Below are 23,956 nucleotides of genomic sequence, written 5' to 3' on the forward strand. Positions count from 1 at the left end.
AAACAGCAGTAAGAGCACATATTTGTATAATATCAATATCACAATTAGCGTATTTTTGTTAGAAATCGCACCACAACAAATAAACTTACACCATGTAAAACTACACAATTAATAGTGGACTTTTACCAAGTGTATAGAAAACAAAGGTATACATATATACCCCTACAGGTAATTTTACACCAATATGCAAGAAATTTAAATCAATAGTTTTAATTTTCTGGAGTGGCAAATTTTCTTAACGGCTGTCGTAAATTTCAAGTCGTAGTGCTAATGGAAAAATTACATTGTCAACATAAAATTAAATAATTTTTGGAGTACATACTTAAAATTTTAAACCAAAAACGATGTAATAATAGCACGACAACTGCAATAGTTTATTGTAAATATGTCTTGAAAATCATAAATGCAACATAAAGGAGATGAATTAATGCAAAAATCAGTCAATTACAATAAACATTTACCTTAAAATTGGAAAAAAAGAACCAAACTACATACTAACTAAATAACCAAACTACTAAAACACTAATTACCTACATAACATTTTTGATTTACAATGCAAAAATTTCCGATAATAATGCGGAATCTGGAAAAGTGCCCCGAATGCTTGCAGCGTTTCCACGTTGAATGGCAAGGGAAATCCTCTCAAAAAGGAATTTATTTGATTTTGAATCGCCTGATTCGCGATAAGTCGGTTTCCGATGACATTAATAAAAAACTACCATGTACTGTTACTAAAATACAACTCAATACCTACCTAAAATACTAAAAAACACGTGAAAAATGTATTTACCTGTTATATTATTTAAACAAAATAACTAAGTAGGTATGAGAAATGTATTAAGTTCATTTATTCATTAAGCAAGATAAACTTAGAACCATTTGTATCTTATGTAGATTAAAATATCAATAAAAATTGTGATTATTGAATGCGTGATTATTTTCCTATTTTAGATACGAGCATTTTTATATATACGTAGGTAAAGGATGACTAAGTAATATGAAAAGTGCCATCTATTGGTGAGAGATTTATTTTAAATGATTTTATTTAACTTATAGTAAATATAATTAAAATTTCAGTACAATTCAATTACTCGGACTCGGTAATGTAATTATGTAGGAGATAATTTTTGGATATGATCTAAATTGAAACGCTGTCGTAAGGTGGAAATAACGTCGATCGTTGATAATTACGTTTCGGGTCTGGAGACAAAGCCTTCTCCGGTAATGATTTCACACCCGTGTCGATAGCAACAAAAGGCTCTGCAAGTTATCTGTAGTTGGTTCTGTATAATCTGTATGGCCGTCGTGAGTGAAACGCCAGGTGAAGAAGTGACATCCAACCGAGAACAGAGCAAGCGCAAGCACAGCTGTCGCTTTTGAAGAGGTCCCAGGGGAGTCTATGGGAGGGTTTAGGACGAGTCAATCCTTGAAAGCATCGTCCTCATTGGCCGCTTCCAGCCAGATACATCCTTATTGGCCAATCCAATGATCCTACAGCCTCTTTTGCTCGTCCTCTGCCGTGGCCTCCTAATTATGCAAATGGCCCTGCTCACCTAATGTTGCCACCATCAGTCTGTTGTTTGCGCTTTTCCCAAAACTACCAGGCCAAAGTTCAACCAGACATCAGTTTCCAGCCTACAGATTGCCTTTTGATGCCCCAACATAACGGACACGAGTGACTGCTAAAAACGAACGAACGGCCAAAGATACACAACACCATCCTGATATTTCTGCAATCGTGATTTCAAAAAGTGATGAATTCCTAGTTAAAATGATTATTATAGTGTCCTGTTTGACTTACCGCAGTCTTAGTGATAAGATCAATTGCTGTTACTGATCTACTTATTGCACAAATTACATTAGGTAAGTCATACAATGCATTTTTCATAAAAATTCTTCTCAACTATGTAAATGCTTAGTTAATAATATATGTACTCGTACTTACAAGCGATGAAAAAGTGATAATTTCGCTCATGTAAACTACAAATTTGTATGCTGTAAAGACGCGCAACATAAAGAAAACGTGCAAATGAAATAATCAGTGCCCGGTATATACAATGTGGCCCAAAAATTGTCAAAAATTTTCACTCTACAAGTTGGAAAAATGTCACTTAACTAAATAATGTTTTTTTTTAAAGACACGTTAATAAAAATTGGTTCGTTTGTTTAAAAAATCTATTATAGGTTTTCTACCACCTGTGACATATTGTAATCTCCATAAATTACTGAACGCATATAATTTTTTACAATATTGCGGAAATATATTTTTGTAGTTTAAGTACATCTTATAATATAATACCTACCTATGTATCTATGGAGTGATTCAATCGAAAAATAATAGATTTGTATTTTATACTCGTAGGTAGGTACCTATGGAACCGGCTCCGTTCTGCTAAAATTACCCTAGAACCCTGAAATTTTAAATGCATTTAGGACTCATTAAAAGCTACTTATCAAATTAAAGACACAAAAAAAAATATCCATAAGTTTTCAAAATACAAAGCCAACTTGATTTTTTAAATGGGAATGGGTTAAATGGGGCATCATTAAAAAGCTTATTTTTTTAGATGTCAAAGGTTTAGTGATTTGTTGGGCAGAATCTTAGAACAAAATTAAAACTTAATTAAAATAAAATGAAAACATGAAGCAGCATTTAAAATCCGTCGAAAATTAGAGAAAACCAAACCTATGGCAGTAGAGAATGTCGCAGTTCGATTATTTCATTTCTCATTGAAATATCTAATTGAGAGTACTAAATTTTTGATATTTGAAACTTTATCATTCAATTAGGTATTATACAGTAATTGTTTTCTAAGTTTTGTGCTCTTAAAATTTGATATCGTTTCACATTTTTCAATGAAACTAAAATGACAAAACTAAACAAAGCAACGAAAATTTAATAAAATGTTTCAATTAATATTTGAACAATTGGTATGTTTCAAATTTATTAAAAGTTTTTTTTTTTCTAAGATTCTCTGGAAGAAATCACCAAACTTATTACATATATCATTTAATTCTTTAAAAAATAAGCTTTTTAAGGATGTCCCATTTTACCCATGTTCCAATTTAAAAAAGATAAAGTTGGCTTTGTATTTTGAAAACTTATGGATAAAAAAATATTTTAAAACATTTGAAAAGTAGTTTTCAATGAGTTCAAGTCTGTTTAAAATTCTAGGGTTCTAGCTTAAACTATTTTAGCAGAACCGAACCGGTTCCATACATAATCGCAACCCTGTATGCAGATAAAGAGACTGCTTCCGAATTTTGATTCTTTCAATTCAAATAAGTAAACTACAAATATTTAGGTACATGTTCAGAGAAAAGTCAACGTTTTACTTTAGCATAGGTAAATGTTATCTATAGTATTTTAAGAAATAATTCTCAAGTCAAAATCAAAAACAATATTTGACACAAGTCTGCCATTTTTGTGAACTTGTAGATACAATAAAAGTGCCGTTGAAGAAATAACATATACAACTACATATTAGATTTAGGTAATTTAAAATACAAATATGTACCTATGCCTATCCTATGTATTTGATTACATATTTTGATTTACAAATAAAGAAAAATTTTTAAAATGACCAATTTCAGTTTAAATAGGATCCTTTTTATGTACCTAAGTGAGCAATTTTTTTTTTAAAGATTGTATGTATAGCCATATTTTTTTGCTTACGTATGTGTATAATAGGTAGGATGACATACTCGTAATAGGTAAATTAAGATGCGTAGGTATAGGTTGAGAATCTAATACAAAATGTTTTGTCAGACCTTAGAAACCGAACTAAACATACCTATCCGCAACATGGTTTATATCTTTCCAAAACATGTATCTACCTACAAATTTTTGTAAAATATTTACCTAATACCAAATAGGTACTTGTAACTTCTCAAGTCTTAAAAAATAAAAAGGTACATTTTTGTTACTTGTAAATATAAATTATTTTCTTACGTAAAATGACGACGCTAATAATTTTTTTAAAATTAATTTTATGTTTTATCGGTTACCAAAAAATTGATTTATTTTTTTTTTAATCTGAAATACCTACGAGTAAATTTGAAACAAAAATTCCTTTTTTAAATATGTAATAATAAACAATATTTAAAAGTATTTTCAGATTTTTTAAATAATTGCCATTTTTATAAGAATCATTTTGTATTTTTGTGTGTGTTTATAGATAATATTCCTTTCAATCAAAAATTAGATTAGATTAGAAGATTAGAATTTTAGAGTGAGTATGAACTAAAAGTCTACTTTTATCACAACATAATTATACCGAAACTTTCCAAAATATCCTTATTACTTAATCTACATAGCTTTAAAGAAATATAGGGTGGCCCAGAACTAACAAACCAAATTTTTAGGGCAGAATTGGGATGGTTCGCGGATATTAAATTCGTTTGAAATTATTTCCAGGACCAAGTAGTTTTTAAAATTACATATATACAGGTATCCCAAAATTGGCGTACAAACCACTTACTACCTTTTCGAGGATGTTTAAATGTACATGAAAAAAATATGGAAAAAATATTTCCGACAAAAAAAATTAATTATTTTTATTATCATTATTAACGATAATACAATGTAAACAAAGATATATTCATACATCATTACCTTGCAATGTTACCGCAGTGGATTTAAAATATTTTTTCCGATTTCCAAAGCTTCTAAATTCTCTATTATGCAGGACTAGATATTGGTAGTGAGTGATCTTGTACTTTGTGATAATATGAACGATTAGACGTAGCTGTCATGACAATTTCATACATATATTTCAAAATAATTGACCTGTTAAGTGCCACTTTCAAAAACCGCCAAATCAACAAATAAGTCCAATAGAATTTTTTTAACATTTTTCTGACGTTTACTGTAATCTCTTCTTCACCGTAGTGCACCGTTAGTACGCCATTTTTGGGGCAGCCTGTATGTATGATTAAAATTGACCAGTAGCGAGTCGGCTGAGTTAGGTACATTAAGTTATATTACTTATATTTGCAAGAAATGTTACTAGGCGACATTTAATAATGGCAACTTTTTAAAGAAATGATAATGTTGTTTGTCTACTTCTGATCTGACAGTGATAAAGATCTGACATTCGCAAAAAGGGTTTCTTACTGGATTGCTTTCGATCAGCATACATATTTTCAAAGGAAAAATACAAAATTAAGAAACATTTCTATAAAAATTCACAAAAATTGAATGAACGGTAGGTATATAGATTTTGATTGACAAGTGTTAATTCATTAACGTCAAATTGACAGTGGCCCAGACGAATTATCAATGCCTCTAACATTTCTTATTGCACACTTGTTGCCTAGTACCTAACTATTTATTAACTGTTAAAATATTAAATACACTAACTTATCGGTTAGTTTTAATAGTCTGCAAATTAAAAATTATTTACTCCTATAAATTAACTGAAACAAAATTAACACCCACAAATCATCTACAATAGGTATTTGATCCGCTAGTTCTAGGTCACCTGTATTTGAAAAACTACAGCTTGTAATAAAATACTTAGTGAAAATTATTATAATTATATCTTACAATTAATATAAACCTAGGTATGTATAGATATTAAAAACGTAAATAAAAATAATGTCGTAATGATTCAGTAAAACATTTATTATTAGAGGGACATACGTGATTAAATATTACTAAACAATTTTACTTCAATTGGATAAAAGTACATATTACAAAATTGAATGTTATTTCACAATTTAAAAGAAAATGGGGCAAATCAAGTTTTAATTCATTTCACGAATGTATCAACACTAATTTAAAAATTGCTTAGAAAATAACCTAGAGAGCTGTATTTAGACACAAATCTCTTGAAACTGTTCGTTAATTAATTAAATTATATTACGATTAAAATAAGAGATGATCTGAAGTTTCAGCAGTTTGTCTATCTTGTTAAAAGAAAGGTATGGAAAACCTTTAAAAAGTCAATTTTACATACATACCCACTGGTAACTGTTGGTGGAACAAAATTTTGATAAATTTTGTTATTTCAATCGCTATGTCTACAACTGAAAAAATTGTAAAAATCTAAATTAGAAAGAAATAACGTAATCTTATATTTTGTTCAATCTTAGTTGTAACGTTCGTATTAAATGGTAACTGTAAAGAATTCTAGAAAATAAATATTTTGTCAAACAGACATTAATGAGGGCATTTCTTTTCTGTTGGAGGAATGAGAACTTGCTTAAGAGTTCTCATACATTTCAAAAACAAAAGCTTGGTAGGGTACGGTCTTTTCATGTTTAAACCCTGCCATAACTCAAGTACTTCAGCACTTAGACGTTTCAGAATCAATCAATATTTATATTGGCAATGCTTATACAATACTCAATAATCTTTTGTTTAAAAGGCAAACAAAAACTCAAACACGCTGCATTTTCATGTCCAGATGTTGGTATACAGGACATTATGTTGTGGTATTATTTTCATTGTTGTAACAAAAATTTTGTTATTAATATAGATTTTATTATTATTAAATTACATAAAATACAACAGATCAGTGCGAATTCGAATTTTTGAATTAACGTACATATATTTAAACCAGTTTATATCAGTTACGTGCGCTTCCTTTATCTACTTAAAAAACAAATGAGATGATAATTGGTTTAGGCTGTAACTTCATTTTTCCACTTCGTGGCTTGTTAAATTTATCGGTTAAATTGGACAGCTTTGAAACATACATTTTAATTGAGTAATGACGTTATTAAGTATTTATCGTAAAGGGTAAGTTTAGTGAATACCGTATATGAACCCCTAGCACGGTATTCAGCTGATTTAACCCCATTATAAGTATTATCCCATTTCCGTCCACGCTCTCGAAACCCTCTGCAAAATTCATCTATTTTTATTTACGTACAGTCACTACAAAAATTGGAATAAGAATTTTACGTAATAATGGTATTTTTCATTTTTTCTAAAGTATCAAGTGCTAACTTTAGTGGACAGGATGAATATTAATTGCGCAATTATGTATTTCATGTTTAAACAATTAGTTATATAAATTGGCCACTAATGAAAACACATTTTCCCACCAGTCTGTTGCTAATAAAGTGGGTAGCACGCGAGGATGAGGGTGGCGATAACAACATTTTAGGTAAGGTATACGTGTGTTCTATAACAAGGGCATTAAAATTAAGTGAGTACTTATCAAGACTATAATGTATTTATACACCATACAATTACGTGCAGAATGTCAAAAAGATTATTAAAAGGCCGTAAAGTAATCGTTGTGAAAATGAAATTCATTTTGGTTGATCAAAATCTGTCTATTTTTTTTTTCAAGTGGAGTGGTATGACATCACACCTAGATAGAAATGGTTGTGCATGCATGATAAGTACGTTTATCCATTGGTCGACTGGTAGTGTCAATTGCAACAGAAGAATGAAAACATAAGAATAAATGCGAGCAGATTATATTGTTAGTGACAGATACGTTTCGGTCTGTGTAGCATAAATTTTTGATGTGTTTTTGAAGTGTCAAGTGAAATTTTATTTAACGGGTAAAGGTTAATTCGTTGTGCGGCGGTGGTGAATTGTGGAACGGTTGGAGCGAGCGCAAAAAAGATGTATTAGCGGAAAACAAAGGTGTTTGCTTAGATTTATTTCCATCTGGATGAAACAATAAAACAGAAATTTGCGGTGAAGCCATCTGGGAGTATAATTGGCATAGTGAATGCCTATATGAAGAGGGGTATCCGTTATCAAGCTGATGGCGAATTGAACCGTTGCAGGAAGGCAACCCCCAGAGACGCCGCCGCCACACCGCCTCTTTTTCGCCGCCCCACGTATTCTGCCGTTCGGCACGCCTCTTAGGCGCGGCTGTAATTATCTATGTTAAATATTTACTCTGCATTTACCTTTTAACCATTCGGATCGACTTTAAGCGGACGATCATGTAGGCATTGCTATGCCATTTCCGTTTCCCCTCGGTCGCATTCGCCCTATACAATTTTTAATTTGTTTTCCTTCCTTAATTTAGTCTTACTTCCTCACCCTTCAATCCACTTTTGCCCAAGATTATCCGAAAGAAATTTACAGTTTACACTCGGGTTAAAACGTCTTTAAAATACTTGAGTAGGTACTATTATTATTTGTTTTAATACGAGTATTATCTGAAATTTTCTTAGGCGTCCGTCAAAATTCAAATGATTCAAACAATAATGCCTTTTATATTTCAGTAAAAACTTTGAATCTTTTGGGGTTTTCTTGGTAGAGATCGAAATAACTAAAGCAAATTTTAAAAAATCGTGGACTGTCAAAATAAAATTTTGAGCATGATATTTGTTCTAACTGCACTTGATCTCTATTAAACTTTTTCTCTAGAGTATATTTACTAACGTCAAATTAAATAACAAAATGAATTTAGGTTATGTTTTTTTGTTTCACGTTTTTAAAATCAGCTCAGTTCGTTTTGCAAATTTTTAACTTTACATTTTAACAAATTTGCAATATCAAATAAAAAAATGGATAAATCATGGATAATAACCGGGTAATATGAAAGTATGTCTAATGAATTAATCATCCTAACAACTAAAGTCGAGTTCATTATTATCCACTAGATAAAAAATAAGGTTGGCAGACTTATCTTCTATAATACATTCATTTTTGTTTTATACCAGAGTAAGCTATTTTAATTTTTTTAATGTTGATAATGTGGCTGTCAAAATAACAAAATCAAAATTGCATTTTTTTTCTTCTATTTCTGAAAGACCTTCCTAAACGATGAATGAAAAAAATTGGTACCTTCCATGACAATTTTTTTGAGAAAATGACAAATTTTGACAAAATTAACTGTCATACTCATGACTTGCTAAGTCACATTTCTCTTCATGTGCCTAACAAAGGAACTCGCCAGTCGAGAACTTTTTACATATCTATACCCAGAACGAATGTTTTGAAGTTTTCACCTTTGCACTTATTACCTAAGTATAATGAGTCGCAAGACAATAACGATATTTTCAGGTGATTGCTAAACGCCGTAAAGTTTCCTGCCCCGTAATTGGATTCGTCTGTGGGGCAGCGTATAATAATAATAAATTTTACTTCAAAAATTTTAATTAACCTAAAACAAAAACAAACAAACATTTAAGGTTAACAATAAAATTTAATGTAAATATTGAAATTGTCCCTCGCTAACCATTTGGCACTCACCGACACTTTGTACACTGCGCTCAATAATGTCAGGGCATATTTGTTCCATTTCAGGGCGAATTCTCTGCAGTAAATCTTCCAAATTGTTTGGTCTTTTAAAATAAATCTTCTATTTTAAATTAACCCATACAAAAAAACAATTTACATTAAAAATTAAATTAAATTTTTGAAGTAAAATTTGTCATTTTCTAAAAAAAATGTTATGTAACATACCAATTTTTTTCATTCATCATTTAGGCAGTAGGTATGAAAGTCTATCAGAAAGAGAAGAAAAAAGTGGGGGTTGTCATTTAAAAAATTGAGAGTCACAGGATGGAATTTTTTTAAATAAAATCGACGTGTCCGAGTGATTTTCACATGAATTTTGTTCCGTACTTTATGTTCACAATGTAAACAAATTACATATGTAAAAAAACTTAAATTTATGTCAATGTTTTTCCATATTATTATTTTTTATTAATTTCTTCGAATTATGACGGTTGTGGTTGCAAGAATTTCTTACTCCTACTTATAGTTGGGTTGCCGAATAGATAGAGAATAAAATAATTTTATTTTATTAGGTACTTCATCTAGTTAGTTGAGGTTAGTTACTGGTGAAGACTGTTTTGTGATATAAATTATCAAAAAAAAAAAATCGAAAAAATCAAAGTGAGTCGTGGTCAAAACGAAATGAAGACTGCCGTTACGTAATTTTTGCTGTCGTACCTTTGGGTTTCTCAGATATGTGAGTAAACCAATCTCAAGGTGCTAGTTAATCGCTGGTATGGCATTTCCGAAGATTAATTCAACATTTTTTAAATAATACCAAAACAAGAAGGATCCTTAGAAAACGCAATAATAAGCACGAAGAACTGACCTGCTTCCTTTTTTTTTAAATCTCTATAATCCGCCCTGTTGTGTGAAAAACATTCATTTATACATACATATTTCGTTTTATTGTATGTCAGCGACAGTATTTAATTATGTTAACAACATTTTTAACAAATCAAGCGATACAAAATCAAAGACATTCCTTTTTGAGAGGATTTCCCTTCCCATTCAACGTGGAAACGCTGCAAGCATTCGGGGCACTTTTCCAGATTCCGCATTATTATCGGAAATTTTTGTATTGTAAATCAATATAATAATTAACATAATTAAAACAAAAATGTTATGTACATACTTAAGTTGATTAATTATATTATTTACTTTTAACAAACATTTACATTGACTATTAGATTTGAATGATTTGCTTTTTCATTTTCCAATTTTGTCGCATGATGTAACGAATTGCCATGTCATTTCTATTGTAAATCCCACGAATTTTCGTTATACCACGTTATTTTTTGCATTGAATAGATTTAAATTAATGTCATCTTTGATTCGTGATTTTTGTAATTTAATGACATTGAATTTTCGCGTGATACTTTTTTTTTTGGATGACGTGGAAGGACATGAATAGTAACTTGTCTCGCAACAATCTGTCACTGGATAAACTGTACTAGGACACGGTTTATTTATTATATCTGTTCGGCGACCCGACTATAGATCAGATTTTGCTACTAAAACCGAAAACATGTTTGTGAAATGATGAATTTTAATTTATAATGTGGACATTATCTGGTCGGTAGTCTCGTAAACCGTGATTTTGCCCTTTACAGGTCTAAATATTTCCCCAAGTTAAAAAGTGGTCATCGATTGATCAAAATTTAAAATAAAAACGGTGAGCAATTGCTCGGTGGATATTTTGAATAATCCCCGGGGGTTGAGATAGTTCATTCCGATTAAGCAAGTCATGTGAAAGGTGATAAATCTGGTGTGTTTATTGCGTGATTTAGGCCGTATCGGGGCGTAGCGGCGTCTAGGTGAACACCGACTTACTGGACTGTCAGGTCGCTTCTATCTCCAAGATAAATGCGAGCCTCGATGGCCAGCTCGTGATGGTTTGACTGCCGCCCTGCCGGACATGAATATTTTATCTTGGTTTTACCGTCGGACTTGCGTGTGCTCAATTGTTCCCTATCTTTTTGTAAAGGACAACCGAATTGTTCGCCATATTTTTCAAAAATCGAACCCACTCGAAAATGCGTTCTTAGGGATGCACCACTCACTGAAAATGTCCCGAACGTACAAATAATAATTTACATGGATTTATGGATTCCGATGCGAAATTTTACGGCCACTAAATCATCAATCAAAGGATAAATGACCGGTTATGGCTGACAGAGAAACAAGGTTGGTTTGCGCATTGTGCAAGTATTGTAAAGGGATTGTTTTCACATTATTGAAATAGCCAGCCTGAAACACACATTTCTAAATAAACTAATTTGGTTCGAGAGGGCGCGTCCTAATAAATGTATAGCAACCCAAAAACCAATTGATTTATTCGTCTCATTTTCACCCCTCATCAATTTATGCAAAAACAAGATATACGAAATAACGAGTACCGTAATCTCGAGTATTTTGTCATTTTTTACTACTGTACTCGTTGACAATGAAAAAATATTAAAAAGATTTGCGAAAATATGTTACATATTTAACCGGTCTTGTTAGTTTTTGTGATAAAATCATGACCATTTTTATTTTGTTGGGCCCGGTGCAAATTCTGCAGGCTTTGTATGAAATAATTAGCAAGTACTCTACATATCGTATTTTTTGTTTTCCGGTGTACGTCGGAAATGTGATTCCACAGCGGTACACCTCTGAACATTGCACACGTGCCCGGATGTTAGAGCAATATAAAGACTCGAAAAGGCTAGAACTTTTGAATTAAAGAGGGTGTGCATAGGTCACATGTCGCTCTTTAATATCAAACATGATCGCACGTGCTGGGAACAACCACTTTGGACGTATGCTAAATCGCCAAACCTAAATTACAAAGTTTCATGTAAATAATGTCTTATCAGCGAATCTAACCACACCGGTTATCTCATAATCCCCCAATTAACTCAGGAACTGTTTTAAAAAGTTCGCCAAACCACAAAAATTACAACCGAACGTCTAGTTTTTTCCATTCGTCATTTTAAAAATATTTTGTATGTATGTATGTTTGTAATGACATAACAATGGACGTGATAGCTCTGGCAAATTACATTTGCTGTCATCCAATGAACAAATATTGGTTGTCAAAACGTAGCAAAAATTGCTAAGTTTAAGCAAATACGATTTTAGTTTAATGGCAGAAACAAATATGTAATGTGATGTTAAAAATCGGTTACGATTGCTGGGCTCGTTCTAATTTGCTTTTTCATCGACTGGGTATTATGATACGAGAGGTATAATTCAGATCCTTTGTCGGAGATTTATCGTGAAGAATATGGATATGCTTTATGATTATGAGATGGTTGAGACAAACATCATTTCGCAAATCTGTTCGCTTCTTAAAAGAGACGGATTTTGCAAGAGAAGTGGTGTGCGGACTGCAGAGGGGTGGAATCGTTGTTTCCCGGTGTTGAAATGTTGACATGCCCTTAACAATGGCAGGCGGGGTGACAGGAACTAGCACGAATCGTTGGAGAGTGATCAGAGTCAGAGTCGTAGTAAACGTTCTGGGGGTCTGCTGCACCGTAATTTGTAGTTCACAATTATTCATTGTGTACCGCAGGATCTCTCCCCTGCGGTTTTCTTAGATTTTCTGACATATGTCGTAATTACTGCCGACTGCAGCCTTACTTTGTCATTTTAAATCGCGCTCAATCTTTCCCAGCTGCTTTTTTATTGCGCAATTCTCTCTTTCCGACAAACCAATCGATCCGCTCTTTAACGTCACCTCCAAAACCAACGTTAATCAATTGAACAAACTTGCACCCACTCGACGGTTTTTCGCGTCGGATTAATTAATGCAAGATGCAGAATTTATTAATTAAAAAGTCCGCCGAGTTTGCTGATTCCGACTCTAGAATCACTTCCATAGGGAGGTTTCCAATTTTCCAAAAAATCTAACAGAGCTGTGATGTACTTTTCAAGAAAGAATTATACCTTCAAATATTTTTATGCGGAATTAATTTGTTTCGTTGAAAAAACCGAAATTAAAACTGATATTGGAAAAATAATCCAAAATGTTCTTGTTGCATTTAGTGATAGGGGCGGATAAGAAAGCTGCGATGTTAAATCACAAATTACAAAGTAGTAAATGTAAAGTATATTAAAAAATGAGATAAGAAGCGTCTGTGGAAAAAAAATCTGAAAAGGTGCGACACAACGTAGCCTCAATCATACTAACAGCGGTGATGACAGTTTTACGGAAACTCCACCAAACAATGTTATAAATCCAATCACAATTTTCTTAGTTCCCATTTCAAATAGGCTTCCGTCACGAATAGTTTGTGTTCTTGAGTGAAAACAATAAAATTCATCTAAATGTCAAAGTTGATGAGTGACAGAGTTTATTCAGTTACGCCACACGTTTTCAGAAATTTTATTTTCCATAGCCGCCTCTTATCTGTTTTTTTTTATTATATTCTATATAAATATTCAGTGATATACAAAACATTTTTTTCTACTTTGCGTCTGCATGAAAGCTATTACAAAACCCATTTTGGGTGCTGTAATAGAAATTTGCCTTTTGAAACAAACTAGTGCAATTTACTTTTTCAAAGTTGGCATTCCTGATCTTGCCATGACGCCAAAACAAAACGAATTTTGATTTAAGTTGTTTTCGTGAAATGTAGGTACAATTATTGTTGTAAACCTTAATCGTTACATTAGACGTGTCTTGCGCAGTTGGACCAGTCCTACGTATTTGTGGCGGCGTACCTACATAGAAAATTGTCATTTTTTATTTGTTAATAAAAATTGAAATTTGAATCTTTCAAGCAATATGACATTTGTTGCCAACCACGACAAAATTCCACAAATTTGAAAATTGTTAATTTTCACTTAAAAATTACTTACCTAAAAGGTGCAAAATCGAAAAAATAGTGTATGATAGTATTATCAACTACCTCAAAAATCCCTATAAGTATTAATTTTTTTGCAAAATTTAAAATACATAATAAATGCAAGATAGAAATAATAGTAGGTACATACAGGGTGGAAACTTTAACTGGAATAAAATTCATAACTTGGAAATAGGTGATTTTTGCAAAAAATACCGAAACAGGTCAATTTTTATTTTTCCTTGCCCACATTTTGACGCATATGGTTTTTGTATATCTGCTCCCGGAAGTGCCTAACAACCCCCAACTTTTTTTTTTCAAACGTAAGGGTTTATCAAGTGACACCTCGTTTGAAAGGCCAATTTGTAAGGAATACAACGCACTATTTGTTTCTTGAATATTTTCAAAGCCTACGTGCTAAAAAATAAAAACCAATTCTATAACACTATTAACAACACTATTTAATGCAACAAATGTTCAAAATGCGCACCGTTTCTCTCTTGGCAAATTACAAATCGATAGTAACATGCATCTCTTAGGTTTTGTAACATTTCCGGTGATTTGGCTGATTTTATTATTTTTTTATTTTTTAGCACGTAGACTTTGAAAATATCTATGGAACAAATAGTGCGTTGTATTCCTTGCGAAGTGGTCTTTCAAACGAGGTGTCACTTAATATACCCTTCCATTTGAAAAAAAAATGGCGGTGGTTGCGCACTTCCGGGAGCAGATATGCGAAAACCATATGCGTCAAAATGTGGGCAAGGAAAAATAAAAATCGACCTGTTTCGGGATTTTTTACAAAAATTGCCTATTTCCAAGTTATGAATTTTATTCCAGTTAAAGTTTCCACCCTGTATATTATAGTCGTTTTATAGGACATATTGTTGTACCCGTTCCTTTGTAGCTTTCCTCGTTACGCTCGTGATTCTTCAAACAACTCGTGCGACAATACAGTCTTATAAAACTTGTATCCGGTGTTTTTTTTTTCATTTCACCTCAAAGTTGGCGTTGAAGAGTCGATTGTGAACGCACTACGGATTACCGATAGCGAATCAGCTGGTTAAATCTTACGTTTTTGTTTTTACACGAATGGTGCGTTCACACCCGATATAATAGCAGTGCCGATTTTGCCACTAGACATCATAGGCCTAGGGGCGCCAGAAGAAAGGGGGCGTCCGCGTTGCTTAAAAAAAAATTAAGCAATCAATCAATCAATTTTCTTCGGAAACGCCGGGTCCTTGGCAGAACACCAACGAAGGCCCGCTGCAACCGGTCAGTTAGGTGAAACACTTGTGCTGTACTATCATGAATTAGGGGCTAGATTTATGACCGTAGGCGTTTCCGGCTTTTCTTTTCAAGTAAAACTTAGAAACATGTGTTTTTAAAAAAGGTTTGAAAATGTAAGAAGCAAAGAGCAGTCGAAATGTCAAATAGAATAGAACTTTGAACGGATGTGGACGCATCTTGTTTCTCGTGTGTGAATAAAATCGAAGGAAAAAATTAAAAGTGATTTTTTATTGGGTAGGTACCTACTAATCATCTTATTGTGTACTGGGTCGCATGAAAATATTGCCTAGGAGCGAATTGATTCTGAAACCGGTACTGTATAATACGGGGATATTATAAATGATTGTAGTCCAAGTTGGCGTAAAAACTGAATGTAAAATTTATGGTTGTGAATAAGTGAATACACACCATTCACACACAGGAGTTAAATTGGGTGCAAAACAACTCAATATTTTTAGAATTGATAGCAAAACAAGTCAATATTTATTTTTTGGATTCAATCGTTAATTTAAAATAAATAAATAAAATTCTCATCATCGCACTTTTCACCTAAAAAATGACAGTGACAGCGACAAAAATTGACAGTTCACATGAATGCGGCAAAAATTTCATAACATGGGCATGACCTGCTTCGACTACAATAATTTATAATAACCCTGTAGTATACAGGATGGTCCAACACTTACCTAAACCTACTATTGTTTGTGATAATGGTAAAATGCAGCTATGTACATCAAAGAACAGAAACGCATAACTCGGTTGAATTGAAAGTATGGGTACTTTTTTATTTACTTTCAACAAATTGAACTTTGTATGAACTTTGGTGAGTTCAAATTTTACTGAGGCTATGCCTTACCCCTATATTACCTTCCAACTACATTTTCAACTTAGTTAAACGATATTTATTAAAACAATAAATGGAATGTGGGTTATTAATACCTCACGAAATATTTAACAGAATGCCCACATTTTTTAGTTGAATCTAAAAAAGTAAATAAATTGAGTAATGAATATTTTTTATATTAATCAAAATAATGGGCAAAAATACTTTTTTATTTTTAAACAAACGAACGATTCACTCATCTGTTCTAATTTGTTGACAGTTTTTTCATTCTGTATCCACAAGAAAATATTTGTAATATTTCTGCCCATTTCATTTTCATTGGATACAATTACATTATCAAACTCTAAAAACAGTTTTTTTTAAATCTATTTTTGTTACATTTACATAATTTATCAAGAAACGTTAAATTTATTGCTAGAGAGAATGAAATCTTTTTAAACAAGGTTCATAAAATTGAATTAAGTTGGCAATTTTTTTTACAAATTGTACACAATACGATGAGTTTTTAAACTAGGTTTATTAAAATTGTAAGTTAGCTAAAGAATGAGTGCTTCAAGGTCTTGTGAAACCACTTTTTATACTATTTTTTATAATTTGTCCTTTTTAAGCCGTTTTTAAACAAAAATGTTTACTTTAGTCGATTTAGGGATTTTTGTGGCGGTTGGTGATGCCTTAATTTTAAAAGTAAAAATTTGATCTAGTCGCCTTTTGTTTTATCCAAATTCTGTCACAAAACACGAATATGGAAAATAATCAAGATAATTTTGCATGTACGTCCCTTGAAATATGTGAAATTACTAAAAATACGGTCAAATTTTTCTACTGGGCACTTCCTGTTCTTGACACATTTTCTAATTTAAACTAATAGGCATGACAAGATTATTCCTATCAAGCTTTGCCAACCTAAAAATGTTCGTAAAATGTTCTGTGAATTAATGGCTATAATGACATCGCAGATGATGACGTCGCGTTCGTTAATATGTCTATTAGAGAATCAAAATGGAGGCAAATTACAAAAATATATTGTTTTAGTGGTAAATGAAAAATTAACAATGTTAACATCAATAAACTAAATATCTCTCGACATCCCTGTCAATTCTGTGTATAAATCCACGCAATGAAATGTATGTTGTACATACACAAACATGAATCCGATAAATGCATCCGAATATGATAAATGAAAACCAATCTGTGCTACCCCACGTAATCGCTATAAGTGACAATGGTTATTATAGGGTGGGTGTGTCGCGTACGAAGGGAGAGAAGGGTAGTAATCATGGTCAATTAACAAGGAGAGGTATTTGGTCCTAACACGATCTGGCGATGTCATTGTCAAGCTGCGTCGGATGACACGCTGAGAGATTTTTATTGAATGCCCTTCGACCACAGACCTGATCGACGATCATTTCAATCATAGAGAGCGTATATTAGCCACCTTCCTGACTCCCGACGCTGCTAATACCGATTTCCGAACAGATTATAGTCCTCATTCCTTTCCAGGGGTGCATCGGAAATGGCTTTATTAATTGATGTTTTCTCGCAGAGAAATGTTACCGCTCCAAGCACTAATTGACCAAATGTCACCACCCATAAACCGATGTCACCGCCACTCGACCTCCAGATAATCCAACCTCCAATTCCAACCAAGGTATAAACGAGAACCGCTACTCTTTCCTCAAATGACCAGAGACAATCCGCATTGTCGCAAACGGCAGACCTTTCAATTTTCTTTAAAAAAAAAGGTAAGGGTAATCGGATCAGTTTCCCCACCCAGAACGACGGAATCATTTTGTCGAGATCAGTCCCGAGTTAGCTAAATAGAATAAGTAATGTCAGACTGTCAGACTGTGATCAGATGCAGATGCAAGGAAGTGGTTGTAAGACGATCATATATCGCGTATCCGCCTTGAAGTTATTGTAGACTCGTGTCGCGCCTCGACGCAACAATAAAAAGCGGAAAAAGTTGTTTGCCGGAAGACGTCGCAGATGCTCGTGTCTATTGTAAGGGCGAAGAGCTTTATTAGAGGTTGAGGGCACCTACAACCGTAATAAACGTGCCACTCGTCTAAAGACTGTTGCACACAAAAAACGACACGACGCCATTTTAATAACAAACAAACATCGTGTCGTTTAGTCAAAAAGCTCTTTTCGGAAACATATACAGATTTCGTTCAACTTCACCAATCGACGCAACACTTTTGTTTTGATGAATTGTTTTTGGACTTTTTGTCGAGTTCTGCCAGCTTTGAAGCTATTCGTTATTTAAATTGGGAAGTCACCGACTTAACGATTAATCCTTAGTCGCATTATAAAGTCACATTCAAATCGAGCACTTCACTCTCGGATTTGCTTCGGCTGGAATTATTTACTTTTATCTTCCAGAAGCAAAACAGCTTTCATTTACATTTTGTGTATTAATCAGCTAATCAAGTCGCAAGTAAAATGCTTGAGGCGTCAGCACGTCGGTTTTACTTGAGTAACTTTACGTTTCATAGTTTTCGGTTTTTGAGCACGGGGTGCAGTGTCAATCCCCTGTCAGAGTCAACACCTAAGAAAAATAGTCGGAAGTTCATGCAATGGGGAGGTTTATTCATCGAAATCGTCTACGACAGACGCACACGTTTATTTACATTTATAAGTATCGAGGTTCGATCGAGTAGGAAATTAATGTGATTTTTTGTTGCAGGTTAGGAGAAGACAGCAATGGCCGCGGAAAGCTCGACTCATCTTCAGCCGGAGTCGTCGGATTCCAGTACTACTTCACCCCCTTCCAGAAGTTTAAATTTCTCAATAGCAAAAATAATGGAACCCGACAACAGATCGTTACGAAAGCAAGCAAATCATTGTGAACAAGAGAGGAATAGTAAAGTTGTAAATATGCCATATCCGACCCCTTTAGAGTCAGCTTTTAAGAAATACGTTCCGAATATGCTGCGGTCTCAAGACTTGCTGCAGCAGTACCCATTAGTGTATTACCACCCTAGTCAACTGATGTTAGGTTCAGTCTCTGTATATTCGTCGGCTTCAGAAGCTAGTGCCACCTCCAACAGCTCGACCGGCATACACACGGCACCGATGCAGTTTAACACTAACAAGCCATGTCCTTCGAGCAAACGAACTGCCGAAACAAAATCCTCATTAGTGAACAACTCGACGACCACCACGAAACAAAAAAGTTTCGAATGTGGAGAGTGTGGTAAAGTCTTCAACGCACACTACAACTTAACACGACACATGCCGGTGCACACGGGAGCGAGACCTTTCGTTTGTAAGATTTGCGGAAAGGGTTTCCGACAAGCTTCAACCTTGTGTCGTCACAAAATCATTCACACGTCGGAAAAACCACACAAGTGTCATACCTGCGGGAAAGCTTTCAATCGCTCCTCGACTCTGAACACCCACGCACGGATCCACGCAGGATACAAACCGTTCGTCTGCGAGTACTGCGGAAAAGGCTTCCACCAAAAGGGAAACTACAAAAACCACAAGCTCACCCACAGCGGAGAAAAGGCGTACAAATGTTCGGTGTGTTCGAAGGCTTTCCACCAAATCTACAACTTGACATTCCACATGCACACGCACAACGACAAGAAACCGTTCACTTGTAGAGTCTGCGGGAAGGGATTTTGTCGAAATTTTGACTTAAAAAAACACATGAGGAAGCTACACGAAAACACTGCTTCTTCCGACGCGGATTTTGTCACAAACGCGGCACCGTCTACTGTATACCCCAATGAAAGAGACTTACATCATTTTATCAGTCCATTTTTACGGCCACCTGTTCCAGTCTATTCGAAATTGTTGTGACCATATTAAATACATCCAAGTTTCGAGGATCCTGTGTATATTGTAAGAAATATGTCTTCACAATTCTGAAATTCTGACTGCGCTTCTTTCATGATCTCTTTATTAATGTGCAATATGTGCAGGAGGGTCTTGTCACACCACTTCTCTAGTGACAGATGTACTGCTTAGACTAAATTGTATAAAAATGTGTAATTTAGTACTATATAACTTACCCAAATAAATGTTATTTAATACTTATGACTGGTATTTTATTTTCAAGCCATTTAAAAATACAACGAAAAGGTAATTTTAAGTACCAAATTTGTGGTCAATGCAGTCCTGAAGTTTCAATTTTATTGATCAATCGAGGGTTAGATCTAGCTTGCGACAAGTTAGAATAAAAAAGTCTACAGATTACCATTTTTTTCAGATTTTCTTTTGAATGTTCAAATTACAGTATTATATTAAAATGCTGTGCCACTGAGCTGATATGATAAAAAAAAGTTATAGATAAATACTTAGTTCTTAAAAATATTGGCACATATCAAATTAAAAAAAAAAAAATGGTTTAGCACTTCGTCAGGTTTTTATACAGAATGTATCTGAAATAGGTGTGTTAATTTTAACCAGTGGAAGCTGGAAGAACTCTCCAATTTATGAAACTTTACTCTATAATATTTTACAAAATTCCCAAAAGTTTTCCAAGATTTTTTGCCCTCCAATTTTTACCAAACGAGTCCTGTGATTAACTACTCTGTATTTTTTTATAACCATGAGAATTTTAATCTTAATTATTTAGTTTTTTCTATAACAATGTAAATTTTTTGACAAGGCTCCGTTTATATAACAACAGAAAATTTTCGCCCTTACCCATAGGCGGGTATACATTTTGAAGTCTCATTTATTCCAAATTTTGAATCGATTTGCAACGTTTTTTTTCTGAAAAATTCAAATAGAAAAAACATTTCATTTAACAAGCTCTGCTACTTGTATACATAAGAAGTAAAATTATAATTGAGACAAATATACTATCTATCTAAAAACTACTGGAGAAACTTCATTTAGCTTACTTTTCCTTTATTAACAAAAAGTACTCCTCAGAAGACTAAAAATAGGACTAATAAAACTTTTCACGTGACTTCCAGTAACGTCAAATTTGACATTTTTTAAAATAAAATTCCGAAAATGGGGTTTGTGTTGTACATGTATCGAAAAAAGTTACAGGAATAAGTTGGGTGTAATGAGATGCCTACAGGCAAATTTTCAGAACAAAATTCGAAAAATCAATACATATTCCGAAATTATATTTCTGCTTGACAGAGGAGAAAATGACTGAGGGAGCAAATGTCTAAATGTCTTACACTTTGGTGCAAAGTTTGTATAATTTCATCATTTTTAAGCTCCATATACTACAGGGTGTTTTCGAAGTTGAGGCGTTCGTTGTAATACGGAGTCCGATTCTGTCTATTTCTCAATTTCTCCGCTGTACTAGATTAATAAACTCAGGATGGTGTTTTTTTTTTTTGGGAAATCGCTCTATTGCTCTGTATACTCTCTAGTCGCCGCAGCTGCATTCTGTTAGTATTGGCCATACATTAGCAACATACTGTGAGCTCGTTATTTTCGTAATGATAAAAAAAAAATAAAAAAAATTAAAAAAAAAATGTTTTCGTAATGATAAGCCATTCCGACTAATTAAATGACAACTTTGGCAGTATTTTTTATTAACGTCCATGCTCATTTGATTTTTTTTGCCAATTCTAATTTCTAACAAATCAGCGCAAATTTGACCAGGACTGAAATCAAAAATTTCAAAAAAATTAACCTATTACATATATCTTTATTGCCGTACACATTTTACTAAGGTGATTTTGACTAAAACTCTTTAGAACAACGCATATTATCATATATTGGAATAAACACCTCAATTTCGAAAACACCCTGTATCTTTACATCTAACTAATACATAGTTTTTAATGCAAGCAAAATATTTAACATTCAAATCCTTTTTAAATTTGTGTATTTATGATTTGTTTCATTTTATAAGTATGTGGACACATCCATATACTCGTACATAGATATTTTTTAAATCGTCCTTTTTGTTAATGCTAGGTTAGAAGGTGAAAATTTGCCTATGCTTCAACAAAACTTTGCATGGTTTTCAATTCCAAATACCATACTACATTAATAGATAAATCGATTCATTATCTGTAAAATGAATTACAAAGCAACGTAGGTACTTTTTTGTTGATAAAATGATAAACATTCATCTACATAATTTTTTGCCGAAGAAACCAAATCTGTGATTGAACAGTTCCACACAGAATGTAATTTCCTATTTTCGGAAACATTTGGAGCGCGATGAATAAAATCACAAAAGCCTCACATAAAATGGCCGGCAGAGAATTAAAGAGGATTAGCTCGGCACAGTACGCTTCGAGTACGTATTAAGATGTTCTAATATGGTGCACATGTTTTAGGGTGCCGAGGGTTGATTCAAGACGGATGTTCGCTCAAACAGACATGAAATTTCTGGTCGAGCCTTTTCAAACCGATTGCATCTATGGGTCATTTTATAAACAAACTAAACAACATTACGGCCGTGAATTCTATAAAATATTTGCTTTATCTTCCAAAAGAGCCATTGTTGTCGTCTTTTCCCCGAAATCAATGAACTGGATACGATAGTGCTATTTCGCAGTTTCAATTACCTCACTGTTTGCGTTTATACTTTGGATATTTTCAATGAAGTGGTTTCAGGCCTTTTACCTTCTATTGAACTCCAACCGCCGAATTGGCCTCACCAGCTACCACGTGTGCCCTCTGACGATTTACATGTTACTTTTAATATTTCACATTACTCACGCCACATACTTGAAGACTCTCAACAACAAACAATACCTCAAGAACGAATATTTTTCCACTGACGCAAAAGTCTCGACAATTACGTATTCACATTTTATAGTACCTACTACCGATCCTGACCTTTCTCAAATGACAACTGTAAAATTATTTTGGTTTTTAACGCGGGGTGACAGTTATAAAGTTGTCATTTGCAATTTTTAGCAGATCGTTGCATTCCACTTGTGCCAGTTTATAAGAAATGCACGGGGCGGATAAGCCATTTAAAGCGATCAGAAAATAACATGTTCGCGATAAGCCGGCTATTAGAAAATAAACAAGTGTGGAGTGAGACGCAAGCGGCATTTGGCAAAGGCCAGCAAAGCAACATCACCCGAACGATGTAATCTGCTTAAGGATATTAGTAGAAAAACTGTTGTAGGTGATCATTCGAGGGGAAGCGAGCACCTAATCTTGCTATGGTGCATTACGGTTACTACAACATGCTGAACATATGAGATTGCACACAGACGAAGGACACAATTCATGTGGTTCCTTCTTTATTCCTACATTCTGTTTCGGCAAATATTTACGCAATCAAAACCAACGACCGAAAGGAGCTAGCGGTCACCGCTATGATGCTCCACCCCAGGGCTTTGCGAATAATGCTACTACAATGATTCATGTTGACGGGGATCGCTTCGTATCACATTGGTTCGATTCACTGATTTTCCGGACACTTCCTAAATAATGACCAATTACCAAATAAACACAAATTTCACATGCAACGGAAACGCGAAGTCCCGAAAACGATGTCTATTTACTTTCTCCCCCACGGACAAATAACGTAAAACACGCAGTTGGTTTTATATTTTACACTAGCCAGGGTAAAGTAGTAAACGATTTGACATAATTGAAATTTCTACTACATACTAAATATTATCTAACATTTGTCTCGGCAAATTATCAAAACAGTTCGCAGATTTGTTTATTGTTCATTGTTTAATGTCGCTTGGGGCTTCAGCTCTCTCCTAAGAGCTAAAAGCTACGACTATTCAACCCTTGTCTGATATCTTGATCCAGAACTCTCGAGTGAATTTTGGGTTGCGGCACGCAGGCAACATAACTTATTAACATTATTCATATCATAATAGAGTAAAACCTCGA

At 33.6% G+C, this 23,956-nt stretch overlaps 1 protein-coding gene across 1 annotated transcript; it reads left to right on the forward strand.

Moving 5' to 3' along the window:
* The first annotated feature begins 1,606 nt into the window (after positions 1–1,606).
* On the forward strand, positions 1,607–20,180 carry LOC138140245 (fez family zinc finger protein erm-like). Its single transcript, XM_069061104.1, has 2 exons — positions 1,607–1,863; positions 18,849–20,180. The coding sequence occupies exon 2, from the start codon at positions 18,866–18,868 to the stop codon at positions 19,967–19,969; it is 1,104 nt and encodes a 367-aa protein (XP_068917205.1). The 5' UTR covers positions 1,607–1,863; positions 18,849–18,865; the 3' UTR covers positions 19,970–20,180.
* Positions 20,181–23,956: the final 3,776 nt, after the last annotated feature.

The sequence above is a fragment of the Tenebrio molitor genome, chromosome X (assembly GCF_963966145.1).
Source record: "Tenebrio molitor chromosome X, icTenMoli1.1, whole genome shotgun sequence".
In the NCBI taxonomy this organism is placed as follows: domain Eukaryota; kingdom Metazoa; phylum Arthropoda; class Insecta; order Coleoptera; family Tenebrionidae; genus Tenebrio; species Tenebrio molitor.